General features: G+C 37.0%; 1 protein-coding gene across 7 annotated transcripts in view; it reads left to right on the top strand.

Moving 5' to 3' along the window:
* LOC124777828 (transmembrane protein 94) overlaps positions 1-16,846 on the top strand; it is a 495,418-nt gene that overhangs the window by 394,183 nt on the left and 84,389 nt on the right. For all 7 annotated transcript variants that reach the window (XM_047253357.1, XM_047253355.1, XM_047253356.1 and 4 more), the window contains one exon: positions 4,193-4,401. In XM_047253357.1, coding sequence (XP_047109313.1) covers positions 4,193-4,401 — 209 coding nt within the window. The remainder of the gene's footprint in view (positions 1-4,192; positions 4,402-16,846) is intronic.

The following is a 16,846-nucleotide window of genomic DNA, read 5'->3' on the forward strand; positions in this document are numbered from 1 at the left end:
TGTAAATAAACGTCGTGTAAGTAACTACTTCTGTTGTACTTCACAGAGGAGTTTGGTAGCATCAGAGACTGTATTATACATGATGAGTCACTAACTATTGCCACCAAGAATTATCAGAGCATGTGCTTCGATAAGTGCCAAAGTGTAAGGAATACCATTCAATCCATGATAAGAAGATTGCAGCACTGCATTGATACCAATGGTCATCACTTCGAACACTTTCTGTAAATGGACATTACCCATCATTGAATTCATCTCGATAGCCGCTATCAGAAAATAAGTACTAAACTATAGCATCCCTTAAAAAAAGTTTACCTTCATATCTCTGATGCAACCCCACCTAGCAAGAAAAACCAACTCATATTATGGCTCCCATTGCCCCATGCAATATTTGTCCCACAAACTTTTCAGCTACTATCATACTTTTGGAGTTATTCTTGGTGGCAATAGTTAGTGACTCACCCTGTATAACCATATTATTGAGGATAAACAAAAACTCATTTGTGAGTTCACATACATTACAAATATGGTTGAAATCAATGCATGGATTAATGTTAAGATCTCAGAAGTGTAGCTCATATTATTTGTATATCCCGTTCTGTTTTGTAAATTAATCTAATTGCTATAGTTTCAATTTCACTGTTGATATAATAATTTAAAAGAAGTTCGTGATCAGATGAGGAAATTTAAGAATTTTCATGAAATGAAAGATACTTTAATAAAATTTGAGATTCAATTGAGGAACTTTGAATGCTTTGAAGTGGGATGAAGAAACTCTAATTTGGTTTCAGATAAATGAGAAGTTTAAATACAACAGTGCAGTAGGAGAAATATAGATATTGTGAAAAGAGGTTTGAACACTCTAACATTATAAGTTATTCAACCCAACATTAAGATTCTTCTGTTCTGAGGTAGTGAACCTCATATTAGAAGACTGAGCTGTGTTTTGTTAACAAAGGAGCAATACATTATATCAAAGTTTTAATTTGTTTGGCAGTAAAGTGAAGTTATATTATTACCAAGTAAAAAATATTTAATTGTGCGTCTGGGTATTTCTCTTATATACTGTTGAGAATACATCTTGTATTTGTTGAAGAAAAGTTTCTCTTGCTTACTTTTATAGTCAAATACTATTTGTATGAAGGCTTCCCAAAAGCAAATTATGTACATAAATTTAAAAAATTGTTTTCAGATAAATAAAAACATGAACTTTTTTGATGTCTTCCTTAGCAAATCATATCCCCCCTTTGACAAAATCTTGGCTATGTTGTTGCCTCTTTGAAATATTTATACTACTCGTAAACTCTTGTCTTCGTCATAGTAGATTCACCAAAAGACAGTCATTATTTTGAATGTGGTGCTGCACTTTATTCTATTTCCTAAACACAATTTAATTCAAATTCTTAGATCCACCTTTTCGAAAGTTAAAATTTGCTGAACTGTAGAAATCATGGTTAATCTTTGTGACTGTAAACAATAAACATAATATTCAAAACAGCCTAAAATGCAGACATACATCAGGAACATACCAACAAGATAAAACATTTTGAGGATCGGATGTACAAGCCTGCAAAATTAAAAAATTCCCGTTACTTTTTGATGGCACCTAAAAAAAATTTTAATAATAAACTTATGGATTGGTAGGATAATGGAACAGTCCTCTCATATTGGTGATAGTCGTCTGTGTACATTGTTCAAATTAATCAATAAATCAAAACTTCCTGGCAGATTAAAACTGTGTGCCGGACCAAGACTCGAACTCGGGACCTTTGCCTTTCACAGGCAATTGCTCTACCATCTGAGCTACCCAAGCACGACTCACGCCCCGTCCTCACAACTTTACTTCTGCTAGTACAGTACCTGTCTCCTAACTTCCAAACTTTACAGAAGCTCTCCTGTGAACCATCATTAAATAATTTAGAACTATATGTATAATTGTTTAACAATAATAGAAATGTGGTCCTTGCCTAGCTGACATCAAGATCTACCTAACTGTCTGTCACATGCATACATTGTGCGGCTATATTGATTTTCATTGACTTTACAAACAATTTTTGGTTTAAATGTTACTAACTTTGTTAATAACAATTTTATACATATAGTAATAATTTTAGTGAGCTCATCTTACTACCGCGAATTTGACACTTTCTTTGTATTTTTCGTAATATTTGTGGAACTAGGTTTAGTGTTTTCAGTGAATATTTTAGATTGCAGTTTTAGCATAATTGGTTCCTACCATTTTGCCTTCCGTGATGGCATGATGTCCCCTTGGCCGCTATAACTACTGGGTGCAACCTCCCATGTCCATTCACAGCTCACTGCAACAGCCTGGGTACTCTGCCCAGTATCAACTCAGACTAACCTGGCCCATCCACTTCGTGGCAATTGCCAGTCACACACCACTCAGCCAAATTCTTAGTGGACTCGCCACTCACAATGTCCCATAATGACACTAGTATCTGCACTAAATTGTAGAAATGAGGGTGTATGGACTGCAAAAAATGCACATTCTCTCAACGAGCCAGTGATTTAACTTTCGTGGAAATTAAGTGCTAATCACTTGCTGTAAATGTTCCATTCCTCTTTGGCTTCTTCAAACAGTAGAAATCCTGGGATATCTTAAACTGATGCCGTTCATGGACTTTTTATGTTGGATGTCAGGTACTGCAGTGTTTACAGTGTCTGTCCATTTTAATAAGTTCAACTGAGGGTTTTGAGCCGTACGTCATCATCTGTCCAGTCAGATTGTTCAGTGGAGCAGGCGTTCAATTGCATTTTTGTCACATTGCTGTAAAAAGCATGCGTGATTTATTTCCACATAAAACTTGATACAGACAGGTATGACATCAGAAACTGGGAAATTCACAAATTTATCATTAGCTAAGCAGGCAATTTTTCAGAAAAAAAAAACATCACATTCCCAATCCAAACATGACTCCAGTGACAGCAGGTACGAGCAACATCCAAGTAACAAAACCATCACAGTTGGTAGAATCCCAAGGTTTGCTATAAAGGACAGCTGAGATCATTGTAAAATGCTGGTGCATGTAAACACTGATGTGGCCAATGGCAGTCCTGCTAATGACTCTAGCACCTGACTCACATTGTATGTTGCCTTAGACTTTACTATACCTGGCATATTGCATCATCCAAGCTGGATATTGTAGCAGTTAAACAGTTTGAAAATGTGTTTTCCATATTAATGTCCTGAGGGAGTCATAATAGGTCTGCCTTGGATCATTCCAAAGCAGTTGCTGCATCATACATCAAACACTACACAGAGAAAGATAATTTGTACATCAATAACTCTTCCATGATCAGTGCACAGAAAGATGTATGCTTTTCTGTAGATTCCACTTTTAATATGCTTTCATTGTAAATTAAAAAAAGAAAGTGGCTGGCACACCTCAGACATTCAAATGTCATTTTCAGTAAGCTTTCATTGTTAATTTTAAAAAATATGACTCATGCACCTACACTACACAGAGAAAGATAATGTGTACATCAATAACTCTTCCATGATCAGTGCACAGAAAGATGTGTGCGTTTCTGTAGATTCCACTTTTAATATGCTTTCATTGTAAATTAAAAAAAGAAAGTGACTGGTACACCTCAGACATTCAGATGTCATTTTCAGTAAGCTTTCATTGTTAATTTAAAAAATATGACTCAGGCACGTGAGGTATTCAGATGTCAGCTGAAAGCCTTCGCTTTGGCTCACTGTACAGAATTTCCCTTATAATGGTAAATCCTGTAAACCATTTCATTGCAATGTAGTAAACTATTGTATATATTATAACATCTCCCCCCCCCCCCCCCTCACACACACACACAGAGAGAGACAGAGAGAGAGAGAGAGAGAGAGAGAGAGCCAGCCATGTATGTAGTGACTAATTCCATGCAGCTTTGGTTGAAATAGCTCCATCGAAGGGGGAAATCTTGTTGCCTCTATCTGTAAGTGTTATACTTTCTTGGGATATTATAAACATGACAGTGTTGTTATGGGTGTAGTAAGAGAAACTGAAAAATAACTGTTAATACTTACATTAACAAAAAATAAAAGGAACATCAAAAATATGGTTTTGAACACACTTCTGTTTGATGTTTAAATTATTCATCTTATGTTTTAGTTCAATTTGATTATTAACTGGCTTTGATTTTATCTGCATTTTTTGTGAACTGTATGTTGCAGGCAAAGCTACCTCGTGGCATAGACAAAATCCGTCCACACTTAGAGCAGATTGACAATGTTCCGCTACTCGTTTCGTTGTTCACAGACTGTACGCCATTAACAACATGTGAAATGTTGCATATTATGCAAGAGTACAAAGAAGTGGTATGTGTTTTGGGATCTGCAGCAAATGCTGATAACATGCCCATTTTTTTACAAGCTGATGCAAGGTATGATATAAAGCAACATTCTACTTACATTTGATTTTATAGGTGTTTTGCAGCAGTATTAATTCATGAAGAAACCTCACAGTGAGGCTTGCAATTTATTACTTTCTTTATAACAAAGATATGTTGTCACTAATTTTAAGGATGACAACTTCATTATATTAGATCAGGTGTACCTTTCATTCCAATCGATGCATAGTGAGGAAATTCTCCAGGATGTAGAATGTGTCAGGAAAACAAGAATATACAGTGAATATTTACAATGAAAAACAAATATATTAATGTACTTTCCACAGACTCCAAGTAAAATACTGTCATTTATATAGAATGAGTCAAAAAAATTAAACCTATTTTTATTCAAATGGTAATAAATACTAAATTGAAAAATCACTTTTCAACCATTATTTATGATGATCACATTACTGCACTGAATTTGTACAGAAGTTAGATTGTGCCAATACTCACATCATCTGATATTAGGCGTAAGGTATACATCAGTTGGTTCTGCTAAGAAGTAAAAGGAGATGACCACCAATAAATACTTTAGGCTGCTTTTAAACTGAACTTTATTGGTAGTTAAACTTTTATGGATGTTGGAAAGTTACTGAAAATGTGTTTTTCTCAATAATGGAAACTTTTTGGACCAAAGTGCGTGACTAAATCTATATGAGCATTCTTATTTCTAGTATTGTTTCCATGAACTGAGCTATTGTATTGTATTGTATTTTTTATTGGTCCTGTTGTCTACATAGCAGCTTATGCATAAGACTTTGGACAAGTCAAGTTATAAATATACAAGCTGAAAGTCATTTCAAGGCATACATATTTAAGGTTACAATAATACACTTTATATGTAAGTATTTATATAACACTGGTTTGAAAAAGAGATATATATTTTAATGATAAATTTCATTAAGGAATAATATATTGGGAAGTAGTAGTTAATATCACTATGTCCTTGCACATCTCTCTGTAGGATTTTCTTGAGTTCACACCACAAATAACACAGGCCAATGATGGAAAAACTTTTTTGCTGAAAATACCTTCTTATGGTTTTTTTTACGATGGGAAATCCAAATATGATATTTAAAAACTGTATCACCCACCATTTCTTCACATTTTACAGTTAAATTTATTAAATTAAGTGATTTATCAGCCTTTATATAGTTAAAATAATTTTAAAAGGAGGTGTAATGAATGTAGATGACATTGGCAGCACTGGTGAAAAACATTTACTGGCAAAAAAAGGTCGATTCTGTTATTGTGTTAACAGATAGTGTTTGTTTACTGTCAATCTAACTTCACTTTCCCGTTTCCTGTACATGTGCTCAGTACATTGTCTAATTGTGGTTGTAAAAACTCTGCTGACAGTTTTTGTTGTATTTGTAGTGAATTTGTGATTAAAAAACACCAAAGAAACATTACATGCTTTGTGGAAAAGGTTTATCTATCATACTTTGGATCTAAATGTGGTGTTTAAGATAAATCTTGGATGCCACATAAAGTATGTTATGTGTGTGTTGAAGATCTGAGAAAATTGTCCAAAAAGCAGAAAAAAAAGTCATTAGATTTGCTGTTCCTATGATATGAAGGGAGCCAAGAAATCATTACAATGATTGTTACTTTTGCAGTGTTGATATTACTGGTCATAATTCGAAAAATAAGAAGGTAATAAGCTACCCTAACCTTCCGTCTGCCATCCGACCAGTAGGGAATGGTGTAGAATTGCTGGTCCCTGAGCCACCAGATGATTTAAATTCTATTCCAACAGAAGTATTTTCTGATGTGTACAATCTGATTTACATGAACCAGATGGTGATGAATTCCATTGTAACACTGAAAGTCTAGAGCTCAAATTGTTTACTCAGACTGAGCTTAATGATTTGGTTAGGGATCTGGGCTTAACGAAAGAAAAAGCTGAATTTCTTGGCTCTAGATTAAAAGAAAGCAACTTATTGGCAATTGGAAACAGCATATACATGTGTAGAAAGAGAGAGCAGCAAATTTCCAAGTTTTATCAACAAGAAGGTGATTTAATGTACTGCTCAGACATTCCAGGTCTGGTGAATGAGTTTGGTATTGAATACAAAAAGGAAGACATGAGGCTGTTCATTGATTCATCCAAAACTAGTTTAAAGGCTGTTTCATTACACAATGGTAACATGTATGCATGTATACCTGTTGGACATTCTGTGCATATGAAAGAAAGCCATCAAAACCTAGAAATAGTACTAAATGAAATAGGCTAGTCTGCTCATGGTTGGATGATATGTGGCAATCTAAAAGTAACATGCATGCTCCTTGGTCAGCAATGCGGCTTTACCAAATTTCTATGTTCCTTGTGTCAATGGGACAGTAGGGCTAGGGATCAAAGGTGGCGCAGAAAGCACTGGCCTGTGAGGGAGTCTTTAAAACTTGGTGAGAAGAGCATTTTACGCTAAATCTTGTAGATCCAAAAAAACATACTCCTACCACCTCAACATATAAAGTTAGGCCTAATGAAACAGTTTGTAAAGGCTTTGCTAATGATGGACCATGTTTTAAGTATCTCTGCCAAAAGTTTCCACACCTTTCAGAAGCTAAACTAAAAGAAGGCGTCTTTGTAGGACCTGACATTAGAAAATTGATGTTTGATGTTGACTTTGAATCCACAGTGACCTTAAATGAGAAAGAAGCATGGGTATCATTCAAGCAATTCGTTACAAAATTTTTAGGACATGAAAAAGACCCAGAATATGTTTCTGTTATAGCAACAATGTTAAAGAAGTTTAAAACTTTATGATGTTTAATGAGTCTGAAAGTTCACTTTTTGAACAGTCACCTTGATTACTTCCTGGACAATATGGGAGACGTTAGTGAGGAGCAAGGAGAGCATTTTCACCAGGACATTAAAGTGATGGAAAAAATTGGTCACTTCACAGAGAAGTTCAGCAAGTGATTCATTGTAGAAAAAGCTACACAAGAAGCTTCAGAGAAAAAAGAGAAAGAAAATGCAAACCAATTCTAGGTGACAAGTGTAACCTCTATTAACACATATTATTGTTTTAAGTAGCTTACTGTAAATAAAACCATGCTTATGTTGTGACAAAGTGTTTCATTAATTTCCCCGTTTACTGTATAGCTTTGGATTTTTATGCTGTATAAGAAAAAGCATATTGCTCGAAAACTATGGGCGATACAAAAAACTAAGGCTAGATTTGGATTCAGCTTATAAAAATCTATAAAGATCAGTTAAAAAAAAAAAAAAAAAAAAAAAAGAGTTTAAAAAAAAAATTTCGTTGGCCTGTGTAATTCTTATGAAGTGTTTTCAGACCTGGAAAACTCAAGCTTGGACTGATGAGGGCTACCCCAGAAAGTAACCCCATATACATTATGGAATGAAAGTACGAATAATACCACCAATGTCTGACAGCACATTCACATTGCAAATAGAGATCTGTTTAGCCACTTCAGCAGTTCTGTGGTGTGCTCCTGCCTGTTGAATGTGTTTAACACTTTTTCTATCTTCTATCTGTTTTCGTCATATTTTTGCCATATATTGGTGGTAACCCTTTTACAAGCAGTGCACTCTATGTAGTGCCCCCCCCCCCAAAGTTTCGTGACAAGGAATCGGTTAGGAGCTATTTGTTCATGTCAAAGGAAATTTTATTGACTGATCTTTTGCGACTACACTTGATTTGCTGTTTATTTCAATAACTGCAAACAAATTCTGTGATGGCCTGCCATGCTTGAAATGGTAACATAATACCTATAAATGGTTGAGGCTTTCATGACACTACCCAACTAGGTCCTTTGCCCCTCCTACCAGTCCTGTTAAAAACTCAGTTGCCTGGCAATGGCCATTAGATACTGACAAGCCATGATCTGCCAGAAATCCACCAAGACTGGTCATGAACTCAGACTCCCCCAATTTCTATCTTGACCATGTAGGCTGGACATCATCACAAAAGAATACTGCCAGTTTTCTGGGAGTTGGTCCCATCTCAAAACTTCAGCAGGTTGTACATTTGTTCTAACTACTGTCTATTCACCACCTGGAAGAGAGACATATCTGGCAGTGCCTTTACCTTATTGTAGCTTTCTAATTGTATACCACAGTGTGGTCAGTGTCCTTGTGTTTATTAAATGTCTGTTTACCACAAACAGAACACTGTTCCTCTAGAATAGCACCAAGAGGTCTGCTGTACATAGAATTCACATCCAAGGGAGAGATTTTGCCACAACTTTTCATGCCCTCACTTCATGAGACAATTAGGGAAGGTTAGAGATTTAATCCAGGAAAAATCATGATCTGTTACATAATTGGGAACATTAAACCACAATTTCTCCCCCCTTTTGATGGCCAAATACTGGTGGCAGAAATGTCTTGTACCACTAGAATTCGAAACAGCTATTTCTGTAAATAATGGCTGAATTATTGAAACATTACACGCAAACAGAGCTTCTGAATTTTTCATTTCAAGTTCTGATGCACTAGAATACATTATTGACTACAGCCTTGAAGACAAATATTGGAAAAATTAAAGAAGTGATAAAAGAAAAAAAACACTGATAATTATTTGTAGTGAGGCTGCGTGAATTGTGGTAATCTCATAATGTACATAATCTAAATCATTTGATTCATGTACAGTAGACACATCGAAATTGCGGTAGAATGTCACCATAAAAACAGAACAGCTGATTTTAACAAACGGTATTATAATAACGATACAAACTTTTTATATATACATACAATTAAATTACATACAATAAAATATTAACGCTTAATTACCCCTTGCTCAAATTATCATTTCATCCTCTATGAATTCTTCTATTGAATTGTAGTATTTCTCCCACAGAATCTGCTGTAGGCTTGTTTTAAATTTCCGACTTCATATTAAATATGTTTTTGCCCATTAACTTGTTACGTATTGTCATCCCCATATACTGTGGAGTCTATGCACATAATTTCAATTGTTTGTTGGTAGCATAAAATTATTTTTATTGCTCGTTTTGTATGTGTGATTAAAATTGTTCTTCTCAAATAATTTTTGTCCACTGTGTAGGAAGATTATAATTTCATAAATGTATAAGGAGGGAACAGTTTGGATTTGCAATTTCTGAAATAATGGGTGACAAGCTTCTGCTGTGCAGTATACATGTATCTGACAATTTTCTTTCACAGTTTCAGTATTCAAAATATACTATTTGAACTTCCCCAGAAAATTAGACTCTATCTAATAACAGATTCAATATAACTGTGGTAAGCAATTTGTTGTGTAGTAAAGTCAGTGGAATTTGCTAGTGTTTGCATTGCAAATGCAAAACACATAGTTTATTTGATAGGAAATCAATATGTGTGTTCAAGCTTACGTTCTTGTCCACATCTAGTCCTAGGAATTTGACCATGTCAACTTCTTCCATAAGCTGATTGTTAAGTTGTATTTTAAGTTCCTCATATTTTGAATGTTTGGTTTTGAAATGTACTACATGGGTTTTTGCAAAATTCAGTTTCAACCCATTTAACTGGAACTAGTTTTCTAAGGTATCCAGTGTGCTTACGATGTATCTTGGATTTTTTTCTGCATTGTCATCTTCAATTAAAACATAAGTGTTGTCTCCAAACAAAACTGCTGGGGAATTTATATTTATGGGTAAGTCATTTTTTTTAGAATAGGAACAGAACTGATCCCAAGATTGGGACCTTGAGACACACTTTGTGATACTCTATTCCATTTTGAACAAAATTCACTGCATGTAAAGTGATAGTTACCCTTTGTTTTCTGATGTGTAAGTACAATGTGAGCCAATTTAGAGCATTGTTCTTAAAACATTATTTGTCTAATTTGTAGATAACCAGGTCTTAGTTCATGGAGTCAAATGATTTTGAGAGATCACAGAAGATACCTACAACTTTACTCCTCTGATGCAATGATTTGCATCCAGAGTGATTTTTTCCTGGTTGAAATCCAAATTGGTTACTTATAATAATATCACTTTTTACAATAAAATTTTTGATCTAGTTTGCACCTACTTTCTCTAACACTTTTGACAGACCTGGAAGAATAGAAATAGGGTGATAGTTTCCCATGTCTTCCATTGACCCTTTCTTGAACAAATGACTTACTTCGGCATATTTCTAAACGTCAGGAAACCATCCCCATTGTAAAGATTGGTGGAATATTTTAGTTACAAGAGGTGCTATTATGCTACACACTATTTTAATCAGTTTAGTGGGTATCCCATCCCACCTACCTGAGGTTTTATTTTTTAATGGTAATGTAACATTCTCCACATCCTTTATTGTGACTTTTTTTGAATGTATAAGATACTCCGCTACATCAACAACTGACTATGCCACATTTATAAAGTATTAATTTAAACACTCTGATATTTGAGCTAGGTTTACAATAAAGCTGTGATCTACTTTAATCCTAGATATTTCAGTACTACTAACTGGAACACCTAACTCTGATTTGACAATGGACCAAACTGCTTTTGTCTTACTTTTTATGTTGTACAGGCTGTATACAACCCGTGACCACTGGGAGATCCAGGAAATACCTGAGATTTGTTTCATCCGGGAGAAAACCAGGAAAAACCCAGGAATTATTTAGAATTCCAGGAATTTTTCAGTATTTTAGTTTTCAGTTAATTTTTTGTAATTTTGACTGGTAAGAACTTGGAAGAATCCTGGAGATACTAGAAGGTGTCAGATAGATTATATAATGGTAAGACAGAGATTTAGGAACCAGGTTTTAAATTGTAAGACATTTCCAGGGGCAGGTGTGGACTCTGACCACAATCTATTGGTTATGAACTGTAGATTAAAACTGAAGAAACTGCAAAAAGGTGGGAATTTAAGGAGATGGGACCTGGATAAATTGAAAGAACCAGAGGTTGTACAGAGTTTCAGGGAGAGCATAAGGGAACAATTGACAGGAATGGGGGAAAGAAGTACAGTAGAAGAAGAATGGGTAGCTCTGAGGGATGAAGTAGTGAAGGCAGCAGAGGATCAGGTAGGTAAAAGATGAGGGTTAGTAGAACTCCTTGGGTAACAGAAGAAATATTGAACTTAACTGACAAAAGGAGAAAATATAAAAATGCAGTAAATGAAGCAGGCAAAAAGGAATACAGACGTCTCAAAAATGAGATCAACAGGAAGTGCAAAATGGCTAAACAGGGTTGGCTAGAGGACAAATGTAAGGATGTAGAGGCTTATCTCACTAGGGGTACGATAGATACTGCCTACAGGAAAATTAAAGAGACCTTTGGATTAAAGAGAACCACTTGTATGAATATCAAGAGCTCAGATGGAAACCCAGTTCTAAGCAAAGAAGGGAAAGCAGAAAGGTGGAAGGAGTATATAGAGGGTCTATACAAGGGTGATGTACTTGAGGACACTATTATGGCAATGGAAGAGGATGTAGATGAAGATGAAATGGGAGATATGATACTGCGTGAAGAGTTTGACAAAGCACTGAAAGACCTAAGTCGAAACTAGGCCTCAGGAGTAGACAACGGTCCATTAGAACTACTGACAGCCTTGGGAGAGCCAGTCCTGACAAAACTCTACCATCTGGTGAGCAAGATGTACGAGACAGGCGAAATACCCTCAGACTTCAAGAAGAATATAATACTTCCAATCCCAAAGAAAGCAGGTGTTGACAGATGTGAAAATTATCGAACTATCAGTTTAATAAGTCACGGCTGCAAAATACTAACACGAATTCTTTACAGGCGAATGGAAAAACTAGTAGAAGCCGACCTCGGGGAAGATCAGTTTGGATTCCGTAGAAATATTGGAACACGTGAGGCAATACTGACCCTATGACTTGTCTTAGAAGAAAGATTAAGGAAAGGCAAACCTACGTTTCTAGCATTTGTAGACTTAGAGAAAGCTTTTGACAATGTTGACTGGAATACTCTTTTTCACATTCTAAAGGTGGCAGGGGTAAAATACAGGGAGCGAAAGGCTATTTACAATTTGTACAGAAAGCAGATGGCAGTTATAAGAGTTGAGGGGCATGAAAGGGAAGTAGTGGTTGGGAAGGGATTGAGACAGGGTTGTAGCCTCTCCCTGATGTTATTCAATCTGTATATTGAGCAAGCAGTAAAGGAAACAAGAGAAAAATTTGGAGTAGGTATTAAAATCGGTGGAGAAGAAATAAAAACTTTGAGGTTCGCCGATGACATTGTAATTCTATCAGAGACAGCAAAGGACTTGGAAGAGCAATTGAATGGAATGGACAGTGTCTTGAAAAGAGGATATAAGATGAACATCAACAAAAGCAAAACGAGGATAATGGAATGTAGTCGAATTAAGTCAGGTGATGCTGAGGGAATTAGATTAGGAAATGAGACACTTAAAGTAGCAAAGGAGTTTTGCTATTTGGGGAGCAAAATAACTGATGATGGTCGAAATAGAGAAGATATAAAATGTAGACTGGCAATGGCAAGGAAAGCGTTTCTGAAGAAGAGAAATTTGTTAACATCGAGTATAGATTTAAGTGTCAGGAAGTCGTTTCTGAAAGTATTTGTATGGAGTGTAGCCATGTATGGAAGTGAAACATGGATGATAGATAGTTTGGATAAGAAGAGAATAGAAGCTTTCAAAATGTGGTGCTACAGAAGAATGCTGAAGATTAGATGGGTAGATCACAGAACTAATGATGAAGTATTGAATAGAATTGGGGAGAAGAGGAGTATGCGGCACAACTTGACAAAAAGAAGGGACCGGTTATTAGAACATGTTCTGAGGCATCAAGGGATCACAAATTTATCATTGGAGGGCAGCGTGGAGGGTAAAAATCATAGAGGGAGACCAAGAGATGAATACACTAAGCAGATTCAGAAGGATGTGGGTTGCAGTAAGTACTGGGAGATGAAGAAGCTTGCACAGGATAGGGTAGTGTGGAGAGCTGCATCAAACCAGTCTCAGGACTGAAGACCACAACAACAACAACAAGAACCGATACTCTAACAAAGGATATTACTGTATCCCGCTACTGGAGAATAATACTGCAACAACAAAACATGAACGAGAGAATAAAACTTAAATTGCAAAGGAAATGCGCCATATAGGGGGGAAAAAACACAGTTCATACAAGCGTCTGCCAGCAGCAAAATCCAAAATGTGTGAAAAGCCTTAGGGAGACTATGTAATGCTTCGTAACAATGAGTCACCTCCGATGAGCGTGATTTCACAACTGTTTACATTACATTCATTTAAGCAGTTACGAGCAGGCTCAAGTGCATGCGCAGTTGAATCGCATATGAGTAGTACCTTCTCCAGCTTCTGGATACAGAAATGTCGCTGTTGGCTGTGTAAGCAGCAACTGTGGTAGGCCTATCTGAACCGGGTGGAAACTTTGGGGCACAAATTCATATTCTTGAGGAAGAAAACCTTGTCACAAAGCGCCTAGCATCTAGTGCACATTGGTCTATCCATTATTCAAATGTTTTTGAAACACATCCGTGTTGGTTTTTGAAAATTTTTGAACACATTCTCAGTTGATTTCTAAATGAATCATAAATTGATTTTTGAATGTGTGCATAGTGTACGTTGATGTCTCTGCCAGGGAATCCTTGTTGCATCTAGAAGTAAACTTTCCTGCAGACAAAAAGGGATGGGGCTATACGAGTTGAGCGGAATAAAGCCAAACAGGTGAATACCAACTGCTGTTTATGTGATTGATTGGGTATGCGAATGAGATAGTTTGGGTATGCGAATGATCAGCGTTGTTTTAATTACTAGTGAAGTCCATAGATTCAGACTGCCAGAGTGGAAATAAGCGACTAACAGAATAACAAGTAAGAAAGATTACGTATTATCTTCTCGGTGTATCTAAGAAAATTTTGACAGAAAATTTTGGGTCAGATCGCTAAACTAGAAAGGGCAAGTTGTGCAGTCCCCAGCTAGCAGCCGCTTAAGGTACATTGTGGGAGTAGCGCAGAAAATGCGTTTTACGAACATTTAATAACGTCTAACTGGTGAATAATCGCTGGATAACTAAATGGGTGATTCTGGCAGGGTTATTAGAGTTAACAGGAGAGTGAGTTTTGACAATGGTAGGAATAGTTACAGAATTAGTGATTCGAAGATTGTTTTTTAGAACAAGGAAGAAGAAGAAATGGGGACATCACACAAATTATGAAAGAATATGACGATTCCAAGTTTATCCAAAAATTTCGTATTATTACTTTTCGATCTCATGCTTGAGAAACTGGAGTATATGAATGAAATGTGAAACTATACCTAACATAAAGCTTTCTGCTTGTAGTAGGCCAGATAGGCATTTGATATTGGTACTTCATGAATTATATTCTGTCGTATTATAAAAATTACCATTATTACCAAAACAGCCTCACTTATTTGGTGTCCGTTAAAATTCCTGCAATATTAGAAAGGCCTGTTTTCTTTTATCTAGCAGATCGAGAAACCACACCACCATCTACTATTGCCTCGGTTCGAAATATTGTAGATCCAGGGTTGATGCACAGAGGAGTCTGAGCTATAGTGGTGGACGTACAGGCTTGCTACGTCGTCGCGCAAGTGTGGTGACGCCTCTTATCTGCTGCTCTCTAGCAACTGATGGAACAAATCTATTTCTAACAGATTGCGGGAAAAATTGCGAATTGTGGTTTGAAAAGCGGTATTTTCAAAGTAAATTTCCTTTTACGCAAGATGAACTATGTGCGAGAATGTACGATGAATTTCTTAAATCAGAGAGCGTTTGAATCTCATTAGAAATCAGCTCTTTGATGACAATCCATTTGGAAGAATTTTGAGCCCAGATCAGAGATTTATGACGGTATTAAACATTTTATTGGCACATTTGTGTGATGTATCTTAAAGCGTAAAACTCACAAAAAAGATCAACATTATATGTGAAAGCTTAGCTTCTCTTGCAGCTTACTAACCTTAGAGACCAATACTATATCTGAAAGCTTTTCTTTTCTTGTAGTTGCACTATGTATATTAACTTTCCCTATTTTGGCAACACCCAGCAGGTATGATTATTTCTTCACCCAAACCGCTAATGTGGTAACAGGGCGGTTTTAACACTTGTCTATCTGCATGTCCTATGAATAGTACACTGGTTTGCGCTCCAGTGTTGACAAGAACTCTTACAACTTTTCCTCAAACTTTGCTGTTGAGGAGGATATTCGCTGCCTCATTTACGACACCATGATGGACTGAGTGTGTGAATTTTGCAGGGGGCATTGTCAGGCAGTGTGACTTACCTCCTCGACCGTTTCCTGGGTGATTTTGGGGTCATGGTGAATTGTTGGTGACTTGTTTCCTCTGCTGATTGTGCGAGGGCCCCCCGTTTCCTGGATTCTGCTTGTAGTTTCTACTCTTATGCCCTGTGGTCCCACACCGAGAACAATAAGGTGCGCGGCAGTATGACCTCCCTTCGGCAGCGTTGGCATGTCTGCTCATATTTAAAACTTAGATGCTATTGTTCATTTGGGTGCACCAAACTGGCAATAAAATACTCTACCACCTCTCGCATCATCGCGAGTCATGTGGCATCATGCAATGAGGCGGGTGATGCTATTTTTACCTCTCCTCCAACATACGGGTCGATTCCATGCATAAATACATCATTTGAGCGTGCTTCCGCCTGCTTCATTAACACCTCGTTATGGGCAGAATCTGAACCCAGTGTGTAAGTGCGGCAAGCCACTGTACGGATTCAGTCAGCAAATGTCTCTACATCCTCCCCTTGCTTCTGGTGGAGGGTGGACAATTTGTCCCTTTAATAGCTGGCGTCACGCCCATCCAATTACCTCTCTTAACCCTGCCTCTAACGTGGCAAAAGAGGTGGTGTTGCTAAGGGTGTGAACTGATTCGATATATTTACGGGCGTCACCTGACAATTTAAGGCGGAGTCATTTAATAGGAAATTGTTTGGCCAAGTGCAAGTGTGGCCTTCATCTCAGACAGTTTGTAGAAAGGAATTTATTTGTTTGTTAGGTTTCCTGGAAAACGTCAGATTGAAATTGACTGCAGGGAAACTGTTAGCCAAAGTTACAATGGATGGCTGGGGTACTGTGCGACTTAAGGTGGTTGCAACTGTCATTTGCAGTGCAGCATGGTGTGTTACTGATGCACTTAGTTTGTCTTTCTCAGCATTAACTTCGCCGAAAACTTTACAGTTAGAGCACCAAAGAAAAGGGCCTACACTCGACAGAGCACAAAAAAAAAGGGGGCCTACACTCGACAAGATGACGGCATAGATGGCAGCAAGGCGGAGGTGGTTGCGAAGAAAAAATTGATTAGTGAACTTACAGAAGCTGTAGTTGTGGCAGTGGTGGGTTGTCGATGGCTGCATCCCGTTGGACGATGGCGGCAGGAAAAGTAACGAAGATGATGATGGTCTGCAGTGTCGACGGCTGTGCAACGTGTCTCAGCTAGTCAGCTGGAACATGCGCATTCCCTGGCTGGCAGCATGCGGCCGGA

Source organism: Schistocerca piceifrons, chromosome 2, assembly GCF_021461385.2.
Source record: "Schistocerca piceifrons isolate TAMUIC-IGC-003096 chromosome 2, iqSchPice1.1, whole genome shotgun sequence".
Classification (NCBI taxonomy): domain Eukaryota; kingdom Metazoa; phylum Arthropoda; class Insecta; order Orthoptera; family Acrididae; genus Schistocerca; species Schistocerca piceifrons.